The sequence below is a fragment of the Columba livia genome, chromosome 6 (genome assembly GCF_036013475.1).
Source record: "Columba livia isolate bColLiv1 breed racing homer chromosome 6, bColLiv1.pat.W.v2, whole genome shotgun sequence".
NCBI lineage: Eukaryota > Metazoa > Chordata > Aves > Columbiformes > Columbidae > Columba > Columba livia.
In genome coordinates, this window is record NC_088607.1 from 19,707,846 (window position 1) to 19,731,322 (window position 23,477).

The 23,477-nt window shown below is 38.5% G+C and overlaps 1 protein-coding gene across 4 annotated transcripts; it reads left to right on the top strand.

Moving 5' to 3' along the window:
• Window positions 1-292: 292 nt before the first annotated feature.
• Window positions 293-23,010, top strand: STAMBPL1 (STAM binding protein like 1). 4 transcript variants are annotated; one of them, XM_065067407.1, is made up of 11 exons: window positions 293-497; window positions 11,596-11,790; window positions 12,686-12,903; window positions 14,019-14,094; window positions 15,608-15,703; window positions 16,993-17,347; window positions 17,943-18,025; window positions 18,518-18,655; window positions 19,291-19,403; window positions 21,023-21,122; window positions 22,704-23,010. In XM_065067407.1, the coding sequence occupies exons 2-11, from the start codon at window positions 11,707-11,709 to the stop codon at window positions 22,758-22,760; spliced, it is 1,320 nt and encodes a 439-aa protein (XP_064923479.1). In that variant the 5' UTR covers window positions 293-497; window positions 11,596-11,706; the 3' UTR covers window positions 22,761-23,010. The 4 variants fall into 4 exon arrangements, with proteins under 4 accessions (XP_064923479.1, XP_064923480.1, XP_005503050.1 ...); XM_005502993.4 differs by having other exon boundaries at window positions 295-497; window positions 17,943-18,067; XM_021288345.2 differs by lacking the exon at window positions 293-497 and adding an exon at window positions 570-992 and having other exon boundaries at window positions 17,943-18,067.
• The last annotated feature ends 467 nt before the right edge of the window (window positions 23,011-23,477 follow it).

Genomic DNA, 23,477 nt, shown 5'->3' on the forward strand with positions numbered 1-23,477 from the left:
GGGCCATGCTGCAAATCCCCGCTTAGGGTCCCTGCGCTCGCCCCAGGGAACCCCCCGCTACGCGTTCGCCGCCGCTTCCCCACGCCGTCCCGGGCAGCCATTGGGCTGCAACGGCGGCCCCTACGCGCGGCGGCGGCCGTGGCCGTTGGGCTACAGCGGCGGCGAACGCGCGGAGCGGAGGGGAGCCGCAGGCGGCCACGCCGCTCGCCCCGGCGCCGCGCATGCTCCTCCCTGTGTCCCGCACCGTAACCTGGGCCGACTGCGGCGGCGCAAGGCGTTCGGCTCCTCTCCGCGGCGCCGCCGGCACCTGCCGCCCCACCCCGCCCGCCGCTCCTGCGCAGGGTGCCCAGGGCACCGAGCCCCGGCGGGGCGAGGCCGAGCGGCGGAGGCCCAGGCCGCCCCGCCGCTCCTGCTTCCTCGTCCCGCGGCGGGGTGGGCGCCCCTCGCTTTGTCTCCAGCACCGTCCGCCGGGGCCGCTCACACGGATGCCAGATCTGGTAAGCAGCCGTCGCCTTCCCCGGTCTGGGGAGCGCGGGCAGGGAGCTGGTGGGGCTCTCCCTCCCCGCCTCCATCCCGCTGCCTTGCGCCAGTGGTGCCTGTGGACAGAGTAAGAAAGCGGTGGCCCCGTGCTGTGCGCTGCCCCTTCTGGGGCCGGCGAGTCGTTGGAACCGGGACCGGTACGAGCCTCATCAGCTCCACTGCTTTCGAGAACGTCCCCGGTGCGCGATCGGTCTGGCCCGCCCCCGCCCCGGGCGTCAGGTGTTGCGATCCCGGAGGGCTGTTGAAAATCACCCTCCTCCGGACAGGGCGGAACTTTATGTGTGAACAGCCCCAGGCGGGATGCGCGCTGGAGCGAGGAGGGGAGAGGGAGCAGCTTTTGGTGCGTGGATGCAGCGTGGGCATCATGGTGTGACTGACGACTTCTGGGCTTGCGGGGAGCAGCGAGCCCCGGCTGGGTAAAGCTGCTGATTTCACTGCGTCTGCAAAAATAGGTGATTATAACATGGTGGGGAGCAGAGATCGGAATGTTATGGTGTTTCAGAGAGAAGTCAAACTTAAAACAGTATTCTATTTTTAAGTAGTTTCATATACATGTGAAAGATTATCATAGGAACAGGAAGTGAAAGAATGTAAAATAAATAAGAAATTGTGTCAGTTGGGCATCTGTAACTCTCTCATAAGCTATTTCTGCTCATGTACCTCATCCTGACCTGTGTGGGATCTAAGGTGTCCCTCCAGAGTGCACCGAGGAACATAATTCACTTCTCTCATGCATGGATGTACTGTTTTGTTTCAGAACTGTCCTGTTCCAGAACAGTGGCAAAAAGTATTTTCTGGGGGAATTCCTTTTGGTTTGGATTTTTTTTCTTTTTAATTTAATATGCACATGGTTCTGAATGCTTATCTGAGAAGTCATGGGCAGATAAAAGCCTCACCTTTTACTGAGAATGAAAGTGGTGAGATTATAAGGGCTCGGGTGGACTGTAGCTCCTCAGGCAAACACCAGGTTTGAGAAAGTTCTGTCTTCGCAGAAATGAGTTCTCCTGATAGCATGCTAAAATGGTAGACTGTCCAAAGCTGTAGTTAACATATATTTGATAAATCGCCTTAGACCATTTTGTCCTAGAAAATGGGATACAGACCTGTAACTTCATTAAATATTCATTAAATAGGAGAATGGGGTCCAGGTTTGTTGTTGCAGATGTTACTGAAGTAACATACTGTGTTACTCTGTAACAGCTGGATTTTCTGACGTTTCTGCCTAGTATATTGCATGTCATAGCATTTAGCTAAAGGTATGAATAACTAAACCAAAGGCCAGCGTTGTCAAATCCAGGGTTTCATAGATCACAGGAGAGTGTAGGCAGCGTCATTTCCAAATGCTGTATAGTACTGTAGGCACAATTTATATATATATATATATATATATATATATATATATTTATATATATATATATATATATATATATATATATATATTTTTAAATAGCTGTAAGTGAATAGGGGTATTATTTTGTAGTATTATGTTTAAAAATAGTATTCAGTGTCTTGATCAATCCTGCAATCATGTAGAACTGATATTGCCATGGGAATACTGTGAAGGCATTTCTCATGTGGTTTTATGTGCATAAAGTATGCTCAAGGTCAGGCCTTAAGGCATTTCCTGGAAGTTAATAATCAAGCTGGGAAAAGTATAGCTCAAGGTGAGGGCTGTCATGAAATCTTCAACTTCTGAGGGAGTAACAAGGTGACTTACGCGTGAAGACACTGAGTAAATGCCGTATAAAAATAAATATTTGGTCTCTGTTTGCCAAACTTGTATGCATAGTGAGGGTTTTTTTCTGTTCTTATTGGACTCCTGAGATTTTTTTTCCGTATCAAAGGTTACTTTTCCAGTTTGTATTCTGAAACTTAGTTTGCTGCCTTGCAATGAAAGGCTTTGTCTATATAATTCTAATAAAAATGTAACATTTAGATTGCCATGCCACAAAACATATTTTCTGGTCATAGTTTCCATTATAAATAGAAGTCCATGAAAGAAAATTATCTTGCTTGTACAGTTCCTGTTTGTACAGTTCCTGAATGCTCTGTGTGTAGTGGCTTAATATTGTTGTTGCAGAGGCATCACTCTTACAAAAATACAGCATTTTAAATCTTACAGCAATGATGATAGATCATGGTAATGCTGTGAGTCAAGCACCTGCTCAGGCACAACCCATTGCCTACCACTTCCTAGTGGCAGTTCTAGATGACTCACCGTTCAGCACACAACACAGGGAATTGCATTTAGGGAAGCTGTGGACTCATTACATAGTCACCTAGAAAGTATCATCCTCTTTTGACATCTCTGAACTACTGTCAAAGGGCCTGCAGAGATGTCTAGCTCTCTTCACTGATATGGAAAGGAGCTTGGATAGGCTGCAAAATCTCATACTGAAGGGAAAAGCAAATGATTTAGAAATAGTCTCAAAGGCAGTCTGCTCATAGCTTCACTGGGCTGAATAGCTGCTTGGCCTGCAAGTGCATAAAATGTTAGCTACAAATCATTGTGCTCAGCTTTGTTATTCTGGATAATTCAGCTGACTTTCAAGCAGCCGTATGAGCTGACTGTGTAACAGTCAGTGCTGCTATAAAATATGTGCTTACCATTGTCAATCTCAGCAAATGTATGAAAGAGAAATTAAATATTTTAACTATCCAAGCAGAAAAAATGGTCTAAAGCACGTTGTATTCTTCTCATAGATCCAGACATTCCTGTGTTTTTTTCCCCCATCTGCTCATAGCATGACACATCCTGATCAAAGACTTCATTATTAAATCAGCTAACTGTATTATCTAAATATAAGCATCATACTGCAGAAACATGCCAGATTAACTGGTAGTTATTTGTACTGGTTGACCACACGCCATCCTGTAGGTAATACTGCTATCAGATTTTTACCTGCGCTTTGCTTACTTAACCACTAATGTGCAAAATAATCGGAATCTATTGAACTAATGCCCCAAATTATTTTTTCTAGATTTGAGGCCACAGGACAAGCTTCATTCTTTATAGGCACTTTAAGAGATTTCAGATGTACTGTGAATTTGTATGTCAGAAATGTCAATTAAATTTAATTCCCCTTTTTTTGTCACCTACTTTATGAACCATAAGAAGAAAGACAGAGTAGGAATTTGTCATCAGATAGAAACAAGAACTGATTGTTGCAACCAGTTACCCAATTAACAAGTGTCCTTATTAGAGGTTGTAAAACTAACTAGCAAATATTGCCAGAAAAATCATTACCTTTTATAGAAAGAATGGGAAGGTTCTTAACACTTTTATCCCGGGGGACTTTTTCTCTGAGAGAAATAGGGCTACGGACAGAGAAATCTATGAAACCTGAGACTTCGCAAGGAATCATGCTTTTTTTGTTTCTTGTACATCTATGAAGTGTTGCAGACCTCTGTGCTGATTATAACCTCTCATTTGTTTCCCTTAGCAACATAGCTTCTTGTCTTCATGGTGGAAGTCAGTTTCATCACTGATGTTATGTGTTGCAGATATCCCTTTTTTCAGTGTTTCAGTTGAATCATTAAAGAATAAATTATATAACAGCAGCTATTTTTCTTTATTCTGGACTCATCAGGCTTACTGTGCCCTGGTAAACTAATTTTAGATGGGCAATTGTTGTGGATTTCATGAAGGAGGGAAATGACACTGTTTTTCTACACCACATCTAGAACGTCCTTTTAGTGGGTCACTGGAAAGATGCTGTTCTGTGTTGCATAAGTATATTTCAGTGACTGCCTAAGAAGGCTGTTGCTTGTAATCCAAGACATTCTAACATTGGTGATACTTTATCCATTATATTAAAAAATGCTTTTCTGCTGAAACTGAATGGTGTTACCAAAAAAAGAAAGAGGGAAGGACTGTGTTTTGTTTTGACACAAGAAATTACAAGACAAAGAACTGTTGGCAGTCCACAAATCCATGTTTCAATGTTCAGTATTTCCAGTCTTTTTTCCAGGACATTGTCTTAAAAGTGACTAATATCTTTGTAGACAGACTATATTAATCAGTCTGGTATCAAGCCATCACCCATGTGTACAGCTCCGATGCATAGGGTTATGTTGTAGTAGCACAAACATACTAGATTTCAAAATAGTCTGCATAAAAATGAATGAGAAAATAGGTGAAGGTCAGAATTCTCCTGTGCTTTGAAGCAATGGGAAGAGCCTGTAGGTTCTACATTCACATTCTCTGTCGGGAGTAAAAGTCAGGTTCTTGCATGTGCCATGTTGGATGTTGTCTGCATGTTGTAGTGGTTTATCAGAGCCTTAGCATATCCAAGAGCAATCTAATTTTATTGATGTCGCTTCTTAATGCAGTAATGTTTGTATCTGTTCCAAAAGAGAAACTGTCCCTAGAAAACAGCCAGTCAGTGATATTTAAGTAGCAATATTAACTAACTGCAGTCATCCAAGTATTAGCACAACAATTTTAAGTCTTCAGATAACTTTTCTAACTTTTTTAACTGTAGTAAAACAGATTCTTGTGTCACACACATTTTTCTTTACATGAAAATAAAGCTCAATTTTGTGATGTAAGATACAGCACTGAGTGGTACAACCATACAGCCAAGACTTGACTTTGGCAAATCTGTGCACGGAAGATCTCCTCTGCACATGATTTTTCCTTTTCTCTACCCAAGGATGTGAATATGGTACTGTCTGAATGCCACTGACACTGTCTGCAGAGACCTCTAGGCAGTGTGCTGGGAGGTGACTGGGACTGGTCCTTCACAGTAGGTGAAAAAGAGGATGTAACCTCAGCCTGCTTCTATATATGATTGTATAGCCCAGCAGCTGCCCTGGGAGGAGGGCTTGGCAATGCTGTTTCAATGGATCCATGGAGCTAAGGGTCAGTGTTAAATTACAGACCATTACTGAGACAGTGTTTTCTATAGCCAAGCTTGTTGGTTTCTACTATGAAGAGCAACTTCTCCAATGAAAGGTGTGGGGTTGTCAGCAAGTGACTCCTTGCAATGTTTATTTTCATTGAAAAGCCTTTCTGTTGTTTTTGGTTGATTAGGGTTTTTTTCTGTGCACAAGAGAATGATCTTGCCATGACATTCAGTGCTTTGTTGTTGGTTTTTGTTTTTGTTGTTTTGTTTTCAGGAGAGACTACTTACTATACTAGCTGAATTACTTACTGCAATGGTGAACATCTGTTTCAAAAAAACATGTTGACAGATGAACATGCTGTTTCTTTTTGGAAAGAACCAACAGAAAGCAGTTTGCTACTTAGGCTGGGTTTTAGCATATTTTATACCAAACCCAAGTGTGTGTATAAATGATTATGTGCTGTGCCAACACATGGCCTGGCATTTCAAAAAGATATGAATGAGTTAGGTGCCTGTATTTCTAACCTATTTTTTCACCAAATTCACCTGAACATACACTTCAAAGTACAGAAGTACTGGTGTCTGCACCATGGGTGACCTACTAACAGGAAGCAGTTCTTTATCTTCATCTGGCAGTCATTGGATATGCATTATTTCAAATTTGTTGGGACAATTTAAGTTAATTATGCATAATTAAAAGGTATGTTTTGTACTTGCTAATTTGTCTGTTTTAGTGAGGCCTGACCCCTTTATGGTTTGAGACACTTTATGCTAGGTTTCTATAATTGCCACACTTCACAATGCACTAAACCAGGTTATTTCTGTTTTAACTTCTTCTTACAGTATTGAAGTAAGCTTTATTTCTAGATATACTGTAAGGATCCTGATTCCAATTAACCCAAGTGAATGATTTTGATGGGAACCCCATCTGGGCTTTCATTCCACCAAAATATCAAACAAAAGGGTATTTCTGAAATAATCCACTATCAAAATATATGCAAATAACTAATCATTGCTAATGCCCCAAATCCCTATTATTTTTAACAGAAGCTAAGCTTTGAATGAAAAATGTGAATATGTGGAAAATTTTACCAGTGACCTCTTCAATGCAGCTTTCTAGCAAGACCAATAGTCGAAATATTGACAAATGTTGCTGACATCGGTGATGGCATTGTGCTATGACTAATTCTGATGGGATTTTAAAATGTTTCAAAGGGAAACTAATGTTTTCAAGTGATTAAAAACAATGTTTCAAAGTAACAAATAACAATGTCTCAAAAAATCATTAAAGCCACAACCATGTTTCACAGCAGCTGCAACAATGTTTCACAGTGAGTGCTACAATGTTTCCCCATGGCCGCAACTATGTTTCTCAGTAAATAGTGTTACAATGTGGAAACTAACGATTAATTCTTATTGATCTCAGGCAACTCCTTGTTCATAAATCTAAAAAGGTCATTCAACATTTAAAAGCCTATCTGAAGAACTGAGGAAGGAAAAGCAGCCTCGAGATTATGACAATGAGTTGAAATTCAGTCCTCATGCTCTGCAGACAACTAGTTTCTCAGAGGCACTGGTACTCTGAGCCCCTCTTTGAGGCTGTGTCTTCTCTGACACAGCAACACAACTCCATCTGGGGTACCACCAGTCACTGTGTTCATACTTTGGCAAAGCATGGTCCTGCTTGGCCTCATTGTCTTTTCTGGTACGGCTGTCTTGCATAGTCAGGTTATATTGGTGAAAGACTTATACTCAACAGACATTTTGGAGCCTGGCATAGGGGTGCATAGACTGACACAAGCTCTTTCTGCCCAGACTGTGATCTGGCTCCACACAAGACATTACAAACACAAACTGTGTAACTTGAATAGTTCATACTGCACTCGAGCTAATAAGCCTTGGTGTGCAGCCATGAGCACCAGCTTTCCCTTCTTCACAGAGCACAGTTACGTAGTTTGCAAACTTAGCTGGGTCATGGCTCTCAGACGCTGAACACAGGCAGAGGGGCTCTTCTTTGTCCATATCCATTCATCCTGGCAGTTGTTTGAAACATACCAACATGTAGTGAACTATGAAGATATTGTAGAATTTCCGATTAATTGTGATATCATACCTCTCAGAAAACCGTGAGAGTTCGTGTATGCATTCTCTAGATCTTCTCATATCATCTCTGTCTAATTAGCCTACTCTTGAGGTACTTCATATATATTTTGATATACATATTCTATCTTCATGTACTACTATTTGCATATACTTTTAAGTTAAGATTGCTCTCTCTGCTATTGACTTCCCTGGTACTTGCACCACGCTTGTTAGCCTGAACAGAAAGAATGACTTTCAATGCCATTTAAAACGTTGATTTTTCTCACTTTGCTCCGTTTCTGTGGCTGAAGGCCTTTGATTTAATAAAGCTGTATTTTACAAAGGATTAACAAATAGCATAATAAGCTCAATGATACAGGAAAACAGGTGGGTTTTGAGGAAAAAATTGGATTTGGTGAGTGGTGCCACTACCAATGAAATAAAGTTTCCTAACTGTTGAATTTATGTTAAATTCTTATATTCCCATAACAACTCTCAGAAATTTCATCATTAGAAAAAGCTTGATTTGCATTCCAAATGTTCAGACATTTATTCTTAGTTAAATGTTACCTAAGTCCATCTAAGTTAGTTGGAATGCCTGAAATTGTAAAGCAGAAAAATGCATCTTTACTCTTGGAATTTAGAGCACTTTACACTCTAATAGACTAAGATAGCTCCAAGCTAGCATCGCTACTTATCCCCTGTGGTTGGGGTTGGAGTGTAGTTTACTGTATTAGCATAACTATTTTCTGTGTTTGAATATAATTAGTTTCAGTTACACAGAGAGGTTTGATATTTGAATTTCTCTTTGCTCTTGTAGAGCAAAATATAAGAGTATTTCCAGAAGGCAAAATGTCACTCATCTGGACTGCACAATTCTTACAGGCACTGCACAAGCTCTTAAGAGTACATTTTTCAGAGCTGGCTCATATCAATCTAGGACAGCACTGCCTTGGAAAGGGCCCAGTCTGTCTGTTTTGCTAGCTTCATGTTTATTCCTCTTCCCTCACATTTTGAGTTTGAGAAGGAAGTAATTAATTTTAAAAGTCCATTTGATTTTTAATTCGGATGACCTACAACCAGCCTTGAAGTCACTGGTGTGAACAAAGTGGAAGTGTGAAGAAGGATGGTGGGAGTGAGGGGAGCCCCTGAGCAGTATCATGGCCTTTGAGCAGCTGAAGGTGATTGTGAAGGATCATTATGCAAAGAGGCATTCCAGGGAACTGGCAGACATTACTCTGGTGGTGTTTTTAGTAAAGCTTGACTTTCTGCATTTTAATAATTTATAATTCTGGCCAGTGTGTCCACATGTTAAGGATAATATATTGGAGTGCAGTCATAAGACAGATTACCTTCTTTTTAGGATTTTTTTTCTTAATTATACTGCCACCTATAATAGCTAATATATTTGAGCCTTAACAGACATTTTTGTAGAGGTGATACAAATTCATCCTAGTAGTTCTTTATTTGTAGTGCCTGGTTTTTAATGTGACCCTGAAGGCAAATTTTAAAAGTCTGTTTCCTCTTTTATTTGCAGCAATTCTTCTGCTAAGCTCTTGCACTGTGACTTGACTTGTGCTCTCTGCAGAGCTGCTTCATCCTTTCAAAGCTCTGACACAATTTTGAGGAAGTGTGAATTTCTTCTGTTACCAGATGTCTCCTCTTTAAAATACCTAATATCACAGTTTTTGTTTATTTTTAATGCTTTTTCAGGGTAAAAAAAATCACCAAATTAACTTATATTTATAACTTAAATATTCTTAGATGCAATCAAGATGAGAAATCTTTGCAAGTGAAGAGTTCCACGATGTCTCCCTGTGCCAGTTCTACAGGCTTCTTTAACAAAGACCTCTTTGGGAATACTGGCCCACATAAAAAAACGAACACCATTTAGTGACTTTTTTGTTTCCCACTTGCTACACTAACATTTTTCTGCTTGCCTACTAGCTAGGCTGGAAGATTTTCAAGGTGTGGTAATAGCTGAACGAACCATATGATCCATATTACATGTCCTCCCTAGGGAAGCATCTGAAGAGCATTATTTTAAAGGTCCATTTCCTCACTAGATTTTAGAGAAAGTCCATAAGTGCGAAAGTGTTTGAAAAGCAGTTTTCTTGCTCAAAAGTTCCTAATTGAAATAGGGAATTGCATAGAATTACATTCCTGCACCTTTTACTTTTGAACAATATTTTTTTAGTAAAATCAGTTTGTCATACTTGGATGAATACTTGAGACCAAAAACAACCTGTCATTCAGCTATTGTAGATCTCCAAGTTGCTTCTAGGAGAAATCACAAGTGCCAGATAAGTGAGTGAATAAATGGTTTTAAAATATATACTCTTTTTATTTCTTTTTTTTTTTTCTTTTTTTAATCATTATTCCTGAGTCACATAGAGCATATGAAGTCTTTTCAAATTGAAGATTTTATTTCTGCTTAGAATATGAGCTGCAGGGGCAGAAGTCTAACATGAGTTCTGCCAGGCTTTTAGTCCTCTCTTTTCATAGTCTGCCACATCTACAGCAGTCCAGCTTAAGAAGGGTTTCGGGTGGAACTAGCCATAAGGCAGTATGTTTCTTCGAGTAGGCTAAAGCAAAAATATTTCATTATTTCAGTCCCATGGGGCCTTTCTACAGTTCATGAATAGGCACTGAATAGTCTTTCCTGCCAAGCTGATCTTACAGCAGAGATCCATGTCTATAAAATTAAGCTGTTTAGAGAACTGTTTCCATTAGCACTGCAGCCACAACTAATGTTGATGTCTTGGGTATATAAGCCATGCTCTATTTTTCGTCACAAATTGTGCAAGCATTTTGAATACCTTAATTTGAAAGAAGCAAGTCTTGAAATTGAATTTACAGACCTGTGATATATCTCATGATGAGGAAGAAAAAAAAAAAAAAAAAAAAAAAACCTTGAAGATGGAAAACATGGGTATAAAATCAGGCAAGAATGTATTCATTGAGTTTGGGAGGTCATATGGAAAAGCAGGGTAAGATTGAATTAATAAGATGGAATGGGTGTGCCAGTAAGGGCTTTTACAAATAAAATTGGATGATTCTGATTATTTTAAAGAAAGTATCACTTAAATGAATTTAATGTCTCCTGTAATACTTGCATTAATTGTTAAAATTAAAGACTGATCTAATAGATACTCTTAGTTTTTGGAAAAAAATGAGGAAGATCCAGATACAGAAATCAATACTCAAGAAATGCAGCTGGCTATAAACACAGTAGAGCAGTTTTTCTCTAAGCCAGAGTCCTCTGGCCTCTAGAGAGAGGTGTGCTGGGAAAATATCTTTGCTGAACCCACCCTTTATGCTTTTACAAAAGTGTAAATCATATTTATTGCAATAGACGAAGTGCCTTCAGCCTTCAAGATCAAATCTCTTTAGACTGAGTGCACAGAAGTGATAAACCACATTAGGACCTTCATTTTCATACTTCTAGTGTAATTTAAATAATTCATTTCCCTTTCAGGATTTCGTTAGGATTTTTTTTTTTTGCTGATGACCACATGTCTATGCTCTTTCAGAGCTGTGCAAGAAACAATTACTGTCAGTTGATTCATCAGAGTTCATTGTATGTTGTGTGTTGTTGAAATCAGCAAGCTGTGAGGGTGGGACATGTGGTGCTTGAAATATTTTCTCTGCTTTATGTTACTGATGTGAGTTTGTGTGCAAAGTTTTATTTCTAATTATAGGCTTAGCAGGAAGAACTATGCCAGATTCACACTGTTTATAAGAATGTTAATCAAAACATATGCTCAAGTAAGCACAGACTCTGTGGTTAGTCTTTGACCTGAGTTTTTCTCCTACTGCTTGAAAGTGTTGGGCGGTTTGTTTGGGGGTTTGTTGTTGTTCTTGGGTTGTTTGTTTAAGTTGTAAAAATAATTTGTTATATTGTGTTCTAATCCACTGTGATAAAATTAGAACAGGCCAGCTAGTCCACAACTGTCCTGCAAGCCCCATTTATTTCTATTTTAGATTTTAGATGCCTGGTAAACTTTAGATTCTTATGAAATAAGTAAGTATTGTGATACTGAAGTAATGAGCAGGTGCAGGCATGCAAATTTACATGGCATTTGAATGTATTTCTAATCTGGATGATTTGTCATATTTTTTCCAGCACACAACCACAACTAACGTGTCTGTGTTCAAGTTTCCCCTGGGCTAATAATCCCTGAGACAGCTGGCTGCCAATCTTGAGCACTGGATTGATATTGCCCTTTGCATTCAGATGGAGACTTTGGAGGAAAAGAATGATCTCCCTGGCTTGCAGACAGAGAACAGCATGGAACAACCATTTACTGTCAGCTCATTGGTATGTATTTCAAATAAATGCTTTAGTGGCTTAGCACCCTCTCATTCAAATAGGAAACAATTTAAGAGAGCTGTTTAGCAGTGCTCGCTGTCAGCTACAAGGGCCTTTTCCTGCAGTTGCCAGTTCCTCACAAGTTCTGCCTGGCGGTTTAATTGCAATTTATTTTATTTCTATATACATATTTATGGGGTTTTAATTTGTTTTGGTGTTTTTAAGAAGTCGAAATGAACATTTTGAACAGAAAGAGGAAAAAATTTAATCAAAGTAAGAGGAAACAACTTGCAGTAACCACTTATTTAGCCCTTAACGGGGAGGTAATGTTTATAATCAGAAGCTATGCTGCTTCTTCAGTAGAGTTAGTTCTAACTCAGGCTTTATCTGCCTCATTTGAAACTGGAAATGAACATTTGAAGTGAACTGTTGACTGTCCAGGGGAACTTATTGGTTTTTGTTAGGTGAACTCTACCCTGTACTCGTACACTATATCTCATATAATATGGGTCCGAGTATTCAGACCCTCCACCAAATTATTGCAATAACTTAAGGCAAAACCTTATAGAATTTCATGTGTGGGGAATTCTAAAGAGAAGATACTTTGTGTTGCCTCTGTTTCTACAGATATTTACTTAATTTTATCTTAATATTTTTTTCTGCCTTTTTTTGTATTTGAAGATTTGAGGATGGGATTAAGATCACTTCTTATTTGTAATTGCAATCACAATTTATTTGCAATTGAGAAACATGTTGGAATGTTTCAGCTGTGGCTAACAATGGGGAAATCAATGCCTATTTTGAGAAAAGAGATGATTTCCCTTGAGTTTCTTGAATGAGATCACTTACTGAAAGTGAAACATAATAGCTAGTTCTTTTTGCTAATCTCTCTGTTCTTTTTCAGAGAAAGCTAGTAGCTATTCCTGACCATACAGACATCTCTGTGACCCCAGAAGAGAGAGTACGTGCCTTAAGCAAACTTGGCAGCAATATTACAATCAATGAAGATATCACTCCGCGTCGTTATTTTAGATCTGGAGTAGAGATGGAGCGAATGGCGTCAGTGTATATGGAGGAGGGGAACCTGGAGAATGCGTTTGTTTTCTATAATAAGTTCATAACGTAAGAAACCATTTGTAGTCATTACTAAGTAAACTGAAATGAAAAGCTGCAGTGAAAACAGGGCACCACTTTAGATTACGAGAAAAATGTTTAGTGTGTTCTTGCAGAATAGCTTTGATCTTTGGAGATCTTTACTCTAGCCACAGTCTTTGTTAGGATTTCATCTCAGCTGTTAGTACAGTAGTCCTATCCATCTATTAATGTCAGGTGTGAACTAACCTAATATATAGAGATTGAAGCTGACCCTACTGCACTAGCCTGTGAGCACTGTTTCCCACAGATTATTCTGTATCTATCATCATGTTGGTTAAATACAGTTCATGGCTTAAAAAACAGTGTTTAGATAAGAATTCTGAGCATTTAATAGTTACATCCTATGAACTCTGCTGATGTTAAAGATGGTAATATTGCACAGCATTTTAAAAAACATGAAAAGATAGATTTTTTGCCTCTTTTTACTTCTCCAAAAGGATTAAATATAATTTCTCTCTTCTTACAGGAGTAAATGTAACATCCATGATATGGATTGCATTTATAGTCTCTTTAGAAAAAGAGAGACTGGAAGGTATACATTGCACAAATTGCTGGAAGAATGGTAGCAATTGTGTGTTCCAAACTCTTTGCAGCTGAGTGTTGCCATAATTTAGATGACTGAGTAGGTTAATACTGCAGTTAGCTGTGCAGCTTGGTCTGCCTTAATGGTAGTCAGTGCTGCATTCTGGACTTCCCATTCAAGATTCAGCATTTCAGCTAAGGACAGATCAAGACAGTGGAAACAGGAATTGTTAACACTGGCTAGGGTGGAAGGTGCTTTTGAGGGCTATGTTTAGGTGCTGGCTGCTAGTTTAGTCCTCTTTTCAACGCAACCCTCTAATAATGAAAGCCAAAATATATTCAAATGTAGAAGATAATCTCCCGTCATTACCCTATGTGTCCCATACAAATCTATACAAGAATTTAAGTGTTGTCTTAAACAAATGTGCAAAACTGTGCTCCAAGTCATCTGGAATCCAGTGGTTAGTAGTTATGTGAAACTGATCTTTCTGTCAACATAAAAGCTATTGTGGATATTCTTCTGGCTGCTGAGGCGAACACATGCATGTTTAATTTTCTAGGTTGTTTGTAGAAAAGCTGCCTAGTCACCGAGACTATCACCAATGTGCAGTGCCAGAAAAACAAGATATTATCAAGGTAGGGTTATGGTTTCCTGGCCTTTAAGAAATGTTTCCCCCAGAGTCCCTCCATTCTTTCCTAGCACTCCTTTTCCTCCAGTACACATATAGCCCATAGCAGCCAGCACAGCTTGAATTTCTGATACGTTTCTCCACTAGTCATTCATGTTTTATTTTGTTATAATAACTTGATCATTACAGGAAATTAAATTATCATTCTAAAAGGTGAACTTGAACTGTCTCTGAATAAGTTGGTAGATGGTTGGAAACCTGGGTATATCTATTTCTGAAAGTTTACATGTTAAAAATACACTATTTTAACAGTACTTAGAATTTTGTTCTGGTCCCAATTATCTGAGTGGCTAAGGGCCCAAACTGGCTATTTCAAACAGAGGGAAAGAGAGATGTGTGGCATTACTGGTGTCTGTGCAGTATTTGCTTACCCTGTTAAATAACCAATGTATATTTTTCATGTCTTTATTACCAAATAAGTATTTGCTTAGTTTTTACCAGATTTTTTTCCTCCATTTGTATACAAAATAGTTTTGGTTTTGGGGGTTTTTTGAGGTTTTTTGGGGGTGGGGGTGGTGATGTTTTTCCTAAAAGAGAAATTTCAAATACAGCCTTATACTGAGCTTAAAACATCTGGAATTGCCCAATGACAGCTGTTAAAATAAGCATAAGTGTATCTTGCTTCATGTTTCCATATTTGCAGCTTTCTTTACTGTTAAAGCTGAATAATGTTATATACAAAGCCAAAATCCTTCATGTCAAATTTTTGACTATGACCCACAATCTAGGAAACATCTGTGTTGAGAAAGGGTATCTAATGTGCTCTCTCCTGTGGCACCCAGTAGGATTAAGCACATGGTCTCTTTCCCTGCTTTGCCTGTAGCCTCTAAATTGTTTTGTAGTAGTCTCTGCATCAGTAGAAAACATTTGGCATTGTTTTTGTTTTACAAAAACATTGTTTTTTCTGCAGGGCTGTCACAGGAAGCTGCATGTGTAGCTCTCCCTGCAAATAAACACTTTTTCCCACCTGGAAGTGGGTGTATTCAGTCATATTTCTGTTCAGAGAGTCCCAGAAAAAAATGTGATGAGCCAACCTGAAACACTGAAAGTTGGACCACTCTTTTTGAAATAAATTACACCAACAACAAAAATGTTAGTCATCGCACACCTATTAAACAAAACACAGATAACAGGTTGCTACAAAAAGGACTAATATTTCCTTGAGATATGAAGTATTCATGTCACTCCTTTCACTGACATAAATTTATAGAGCTTTATTGAAATCAGTGTACTATAAAAGTTGATGTGTACTATAAGTTGATGTGTACTATATTATTGAAATCAGTGTACTATAAGCTGATGATTTAGTGTATATTTCTTTCATTTCTGGGAGAAGAGCAGTATTTTTGTTGTTGTTGTTTTGTATTTTTTGAAATCTCTACTAGAGTTGAATTTGTTTTCTAGGTGATCTTATAGAAAGTGTGAAATAAACTTATCTATCTTTCTCCCCCACCCCAAAGAAATTGAAGGAGGTTGCATTTCCACGGACAGATGAGTTGAAAAGAGATCTTTTAAAAAAATATAACTTAGAATATCAAGAATACTTGCAAAACAAAGTAAGTTTTATATGGTTATTAAATCTTTGATATGAATACTTTTTTCTGTCATATAAGTCATCTTAAAAATTAAGCAGTAAAATGCCAGTTCTACAAGAATGTAATCATTTCATGGACTGCTTAGGATGACTTTTCACTTCCTCTCAGAATCTAATTGGTTGGTCATTTGAAAATAAGTAATGCAAGTATGTGTTTGGAAATACAAGTGCTGTGATATTTAGATAACAGCCTATGAATATCTGAGTAGTCTTGCATACACGCCAATTTTGTTTTATAAAGAGGATAATGTTCAGACACTTAGATGAGTATGTGGAAAAAGTCTCTTGGCTCTGAATGTGCTTCAGTTTGAATTTATCCTGTTTGTGTCTTCAAGTTACTCTAAGTACTTCCATCTTGTGTATTGAGATCTCTGAAAACAGGATCTGTAGTGTTAAAAACTTGTTTTGGAAAAAACATCTGAGAAAAATACACCTTTTTGTTTCCTTCCCTTAAATTTAACCTAGGGAATCATGGGGAGGTAAAAACCAAAATGCACTCCATGCTCTCCGTATTCCTGTCACCGAGTGGTTTAAGGCTCTCTTTCCTGCTCTATCTTGTTTATGACATTTAAGAAATTACTTTGCTCTGCTTTTTTTTCATTTGCTTCTGGAGATGCTTGATGCTCTCCTTTAACAGGAAACAGGGAGGGCTGTCAAAACCTCATGTTTCCCGTGCAGTTTGGGGAACAGCAGCTGGCTGGGTGGCAAAGGCGCATAGACCAGCGCGGAGAGGGCACCTCATGTGTCTGGGGACAAACTGCACCAAAGCCAGCTTAAGCAACCCAGGGAAAGCTGAGGAAAGAAAGTAGCAGAAAGTTGACAAACCTATTCAAACAGCAGCAACAAATCCAGATAACAAAATGGATTGTGAAATCTACCCAGAAAACCCATGTACTCATGGATCTGTTGTTGCACTGAAAATTGCAAGGGCTTACACTTGTGTCTAGTTTCTTTACCATCCGTGTTCTGCAAAGTCTTTTTCTAATGATTTTATTATAATGGGCAAATGAGGCCAGTGTTATCACTACCAAAGTAAAACAGAACACCACAAGTATGCAGATTGAAATTCCTTACTTACTGTATTTCCTTCCATATCATACTGCTTTTGGGGATACAGTTGTATTTGCTGGTTCAGCAAATAGGTCCTAATAGACTTACTTTTCAATGACAGGATTACTTTGCTTCTTTCTCTTCATTTTTTGTAGATTTTTTTTGTGTTCTGAGGATGTTGCTATTTTGCATGTTTTCCAGAACAAATGTAAAACTGAATTTCTGAAGAAATTAGAACATCAAAAGCTAATAGAGGCAGAGAAGAAACGAATTGCACATATGCGTCAACAGCAGCTTGAATCAGAACAGTTTCAATTCTTTGAGGATCAACTTAAGAAGCAAGAACTAGCTCGAGATCAGAAAACCAAAGAGAGCATGGTTATGTCTGAACAGATAGATGGAAATATGCTGTCTTGTATTTCTGTACCAGATAACAGTCCCTTATCCACTGCACTGCTTGAGAAAAAAGAGAGGAGTGGCACATCTGGCTGCACTGGACATTCACCTCCAGTAAACCAGGTCTTAAAGCCAGAGGCTACTCTAAGTGCTGTTCAGAGTAAGTCCATAGATTGATTTTATGTTTTTTTTTTCCTTTAATCTGCTTCTTTGCTAGTTATAGCAGCCCATATATCACATATGCATATGAATTTGTTCACTGTGAGTGTGTCTGTAATGAATCAGGCCTGAACATGTTGGCATACACACAACAGTTCCATATATTTTCTCCATTTTAAGAGAGGAGATTAGCTATACAGTTTCACATCTTCCAGTTGAGTGCCAGTAGATGGAACTAGAGATTGAGCCTCAGTGTCTGAATTTTGCCATGGATTTCAAAGGAACAGAAGCAGAACCTGTGGTGGTTCACCCTGGAAAGCCCTAGCCTGGGAAATGGTATCTGCTCACTCTCTCCCCAGGGGTAGGTTTGTGAGCTTGTCTTATGGGCTGGTGACTTCAATTTAGGGTGAAGAGCTTGTGCTGGAGATTTAGTCTCATTAGAAATCTGTAATGTCATAAGCATAATTCTTTAACTTTAAATAATTTCCTGTAACTGTGCATATTTCCTTATTTTAGGGAACTTCACTGTGCAAATGACTCTTTCTCTCTCTCTCTCTTTGTTTTGTTTTGTTTTATTTTGTTGTTGTTGTCGTTAGCTCAATTAGCCGAAGCACTCAGAGGAGTCATTTTGCCCAGGGATCTCTGTCACGAATTTCTGCTGCTAGCAGAGGCAAATACAGTAAGAGGAATAGAGACATGTGGAATTCTCTGTGGAAAACTGGTACAGTTTAACTCTCACATTTGTATGGGGAAAATATATTCGATAGTGAAGTATTTTCCTGTAACATATTGACTTCAGAGCAAAAGCAGATCTAAACGATTAGACTTTAATGTAATTAACTTCATATTTTAACCTGAGTGGTCACTTCAGCAGTGTGGGCTTGCCTTATTGGGGAAACATCCGATCAAAATACACTGCTGTTGTTATAAAACGTAGCAAGTTTTTCAGCACACTGTACAATACAGGCTTTTTCAAGTACTTTCTCTGGCATTCATCTAAGGTAAGCGAGGTTTAGTTACAGGACAATGAAATATAAAGACTGTTAGAATCTACTGGAGTCATCAAATTCATAATGGCTGTCCTGCTGATGGGCTGACATCTTTCAGATTCTGATTGAGTATTTATTCATTAGTTAATTTGTTCCACTGTATGTCAATGTTTGTTTTACAGACACATAATGAATTTACTATTACCCACGTAATAGTGCCAAAGCAATCTTCAGGACCAGACTACTGCGACATGGAGAATGTGGAAGAACTATTTGGTATTCAGGATCAGTACAATCTCCTCACTTTGGGTTGGATCCATGTACGTATGACTCAGATTCTGACTTTTCTCTATCAACTCTATACACTATGTGGAAAAAAAAAAATGGAATAACAAACTAAAGAAATAACTGGAACAATCCAAATTAAATTGCTTACTTATTCTAATTGTAGTGATGTAAACGAGTGCTAATGTTCTCCCATAGATGAGTATTTCTTAATGAAGTTGAGGCATCCTGTTGACACAATGGACCTGCTTTTGCCAGTGCAACTTTAGTTTATGTTTATTTAGGTGTATTTTATTATTTTTATTTTTTTTTTCTGCTATATTCAAAATTGCAGGGGGGATATTGTGTCGTTTAAACTTTATATTAATTTCACTCTTAGGGATTTTGCACAGTCAAGTCATTTCCCTTTGTCTTGTTCTTTTTCATTACACCCTTTTCCTTCCCATGATCAGAAAATTGCCTGTACATCTGGTTGTTAATGTGCCTCCATAAACATCATACAGAAAAGCCACCCTAACAATGCAGAATCTGGGTTAATACAAACTTAAGAAACCAACCTGGGGAAATACTGATACTTTCATTTGTTACAAATTATTGTTCCTTGAATGTATGTGGACCTTGATTTCTAAGAAATATTTCATGATGTTGAGTTTTCCCTTTCTTTTTGTAGACACATCCAACACAAACTGCATTCTTATCCAGTGTTGATCTTCATACTCATTGTTCTTATCAGCTAATGTTGCCAGAGGCCATTGCAATTGTTTGTTCACCAAAGCATAATGAGTGAGTTCTGATTTTTCTAAGTAATATTTAGATATTTTCCCCTGCTCCTTATCTTAAAATTTGATCAAATGCGGACAGCACATGTCAGCTGGGATGCAAGGCAGGAATGTTATATTGTGAGTTTGTTTTCTTTAAGTTGTTTAGACTTACATTCCAGTCAGTCTATATGCACAGTATTGTTTCTGGCTTCTCCCTCCTAGCCCCAGGTTTTAAAGTTTGTTTTTATACCCTGCTCATCTGAGGAGGAGCTGTTCTCCTGGAGACCTCATCGCCAGTGCCCTGCCACAGACCTATCCTTATTCTGTCTGATGAAGGAAGAGAAGGGATTACATATATTTGTCTATGATTATAAGAAAATTGCAGTTTGGGGAGTAGAGTGATAAAGATCACTTTTTGATAATAAGGTCCTAATTTTGTATTTCATTAAAAACAAACAGTAAGTATCTGGAAAAATGTGGAACTGTGTAACAATTAATATGAAGGTTTGTGATGGAACAGGCTGCCCAGAGAGGGTGTGAAGTCTACATCCTTAGAGCTGTTCAAAACCTGGCTGGACATGATCCTAGGCACCCTGCTCAAAATCATACCGCTGTAGCAGAGAGGGTTGGACTTAGAAAAATCTTCACAAGTTTCTTCCAACCTATGTTTTGTAACTCTGCTTTTTTGTGCTTGGATATTCAAGGCCACAGGGCACATTTCTGTAGCCTTTCTTCCTGTCTTTCTGCCCCCATAGATGACATCTATGAATCCTGTTCTGGTTATAACTTCCTATATGGCCCATTCAGGTAGCAGAGCTGTAAATACAGATTGAATGGCAACCACACAAGCACTAGGATTTGCAACCTTGAGAAGGTCTGCATACCCCTTCAAATCACGGGTCTTCCAAACTTCTTTCACAGTTTATGCTGATACACTGTAACCAGTTCTAAACTGTTAGTCCTATCTGTAACATTTATTAAACAGGTGCTGTCCTGCAGTTATTAGCTATTAATGTTCTTTACAGAAGGGTGGATTTTCTAGTGTTTTATTCAATACTCAAAGTGTTAGCTCATATATATGCAGCAGTGCATTATCTAGTGCTTTGTATTACTTCACTACCTACAAGAAGTGTGGAGGATATTCACTCTTATTAGTCATTTAACAGCTAGCCTAAAGGCTGTTGTCTTTTAAGTTGCCCCTCTAGAGTTCAAGTGACTGAAATGCAAGCCAGAACACCTACGTTTCTGTTTTGTATCTGTTCCTGTGTGAACTAGCCCCAGTCCCCTCTTGCACTAACCTGCCTAATGGGAACAACACCAGTACCGTGTTTGGGGTTTTGTTGTTATTGTGTTTTGTTTTGTTTTGTTGGGTTTTGTTGTTGCTTTTGTGGGTTTTTTTGTGTGTTTTTGTTGTTGTTTTGGTTTCTTGATTTGGTTTGGTTTTTAATTCCCCTCATCATCCCTTCTTTTACATGAATACAACTTCCCTTGTTTTCAAATACCTTTAAGAATCCAACTCATCCTTGGTTCTGTGTATCAAAGGTTACTGAGTACCATTCTGTTGTCCTGTTAAGTTAAGCAATTTGTAGTAAAACCTTGGATTTGCAGTATGTGACAGGAGTTTTATTTTTTGCTTTCCAGCACTGGCATCTTCAGACTTACTACTGCTGGCATGCTAGAAGTTTCTGCTTGTAAAAAGAAGGGATTTCATCCACATACAAAGGATCCTAGGTTATTTAATGTAAGTATATAATCCAACATGGTTTTGACTATTCAAATTCTTGCCCGTGGTTCTGCTGCAAGCAGAAATTATACATGCTTCAGATCATATTTCTTCATAATTTTTTCCCCCGTGTTAATAATTCATTACCCTTGCTTCACTGACCGAGGTAGACACCAAGAGTCTATTTAAGCAGTCAATAGAAAGCATGAGAAGAGTGTTACACACTGCCATTCAAGTGGTGGCTAATCAGAGGCAGTTGCTGTCAGTCACCACTTCTACCTGCTTTCAGAAGAAGCAAAAGCCACAGTTTCAAATGGGAGTTATTCCTCAGCTATTCAGTTTTTAAACAAATACTACAGTTGTGGAGGTGAACTGAATTGTCCCAACAGAACATCCCAGCTGCTAAAAAGTGCAGCTGGAAGTAGATTAAGCCCACTTTCTTTCATTGCCTATAATTTTCTCCTGGCTTCTCATAAGCCTTTCTCAGTAACTACCATATCCTTTCTTTCAATAGCATAGTATGCGATATGTATGGCTGACTAGTGTAGTCATTCAGGATTATCAGATATGTCACTGTTATCTGGAAGACAGCGATGTTCACCTTTGAATAATTAAGATTTTTTTCTTTTTTAATGGGGCTCACTTCATATACAGAGCATTTCATATAGCTCAAAATTAAGTTATCAAATGCAGAGAAATAATGTTGAAAGACATTGAAAATTTGTTGTTGGGCTCTAAGAACATCAATATTACTCCTCAAAGGAAAGAGAGGTTGAGGTTCTTTGTTTTTTTCTTTTATCATTGACTGTAGGTATAAAGAGAAGATAGTCCAACCCTGAAAAATGTTAAGACTTTTGTTCCAGATGGGCTCTTTTCAGTGGTCTTTTAGAGACTTAGTTCATTAATGAAGTTACTGGCCCCTTGAGCTCACTTATAATCATTAGACACGGTGCTGGTATTGCATATGAAACACAAATATCCTTTTCAAGTGCAATCACCAAAACATATTGATCTTCCAACAAATACAGTAAGATCACAGCCTCATTTCCTGAAGGAAAAGTAGCAGGGGTAATAATTCGGGAAGCTTCATGAAACCCAGCTGAAACAATCCTAATCTGCATTTGCCTGGTTTCTGGTTATAAGTCTTCTCCACAGACCCAGTACAAGCTGTTAATTGATCATGACTGTGTCTAAAGACAATTTAGTTCTAAAGGCTTAAAAAAATATATCCATAATGTAGACAAGCACATCTGAAGCCACTGCAGGATCAGATTATAGTACACATCTTCCTTCCCCATTTCAGGTTGTGATACATAAAGGATAGCACAGAACTATAACCTGTTTCACAGGCTAAGCACTAAGCAATAACCTGTTTAGAAATTCATTTCTGATTGCTTTTTGTAGTTCTTGCTTTATTCAGCAGTATAGACCTGTGGTGATCAGCTTTGCCTGTGAACAGGCACAGTGACAGTTACAATCAAAGTTGGATAGACAGGCATAGCATCAAACAGGCTCAGAAAATTAAAAGGAAACAATAGCCCTCATATGCTATATTACTGAAACTGATTTCTGTGAGTAACACATTGACTTCTCCTGCAGCTATGTACCCACGTGGTCGGGAAAGACATAAAGATAATTGTGCTGGATCTGAGGTGATATGGATGGATTATAGTGATGTTACTATACAAATGACCAAAACAGAAAAATGGATTCCCGGTTTTCCTACATTTTCAGAAATGACTTTTATATTTATACATTTTAGATTGAATGGTTTGATATTTATTGTTCTAGCCTGTTTTGGAGTTATTTTGTTGCTCTGTCAAGGTGGAGTTCAGTGGCATTACCCCTGAATTTGTAAACAAACATCACCTATAAAACACAACAATAAAAAGTACTTCAAACAACAGTAATTGTGAAGTAAGTAATGTTTCTTTTGTCACTTGTTGGCATTAATCGCTTTCTTAGAATTAGGGAGTTTTAACAGCAGCTGGCTTTTTGTGACTTCTGGCTATATACATCTCTTCACTACTTCAGTGAATTTACGTTATATGTAGTAGAGGCAAATACATCAGTTTGGGTGTTGTTGTTTTGTTGGAGTTTTTCTTATCCTTTTCCCCATTCCACCCCTATATATCTCAAGTTCTGACTAAATTACTGAGTAAGAAAAAGGAAAACTCAAATCCTTACCTGAGAACTGCCCCTCATCACAAGTAGCAGAGATGCATCAGAGTGTCTTGGATAAATGTGTCTTCTCCAGCAACCCTCTAGTAGAAACTTGTATTTGAAATCAAGTTCTTATCCTGAAAGAGATTCCCTAGATCTGTCTAGAGTTAGATGAAAAGATCTAGATAGAGTTAGAAGAAAGAACCGTAC

Bases quoted from the DNA above. Each gene is read 5' to 3' on its own strand.
- STAMBPL1 (XM_005502993.4), top strand. From the start codon at position 11,707: ATGGAGACTTTGGAGGAAAAGAATGATCTCCCTGGCTTGCAGACAGAG. The intron at 18,068-18,517 runs GTACAGTTTAAC...TTTGTTTTACAG, and splicing joins GAATTCTCTGTGGAAAACTG to ACACATAATGAATTTACTAT. The intron at 18,656-19,290 runs GTACGTATGACT...TTCTTTTTGTAG, and splicing joins TCACTTTGGGTTGGATCCAT to ACACATCCAACACAAACTGC.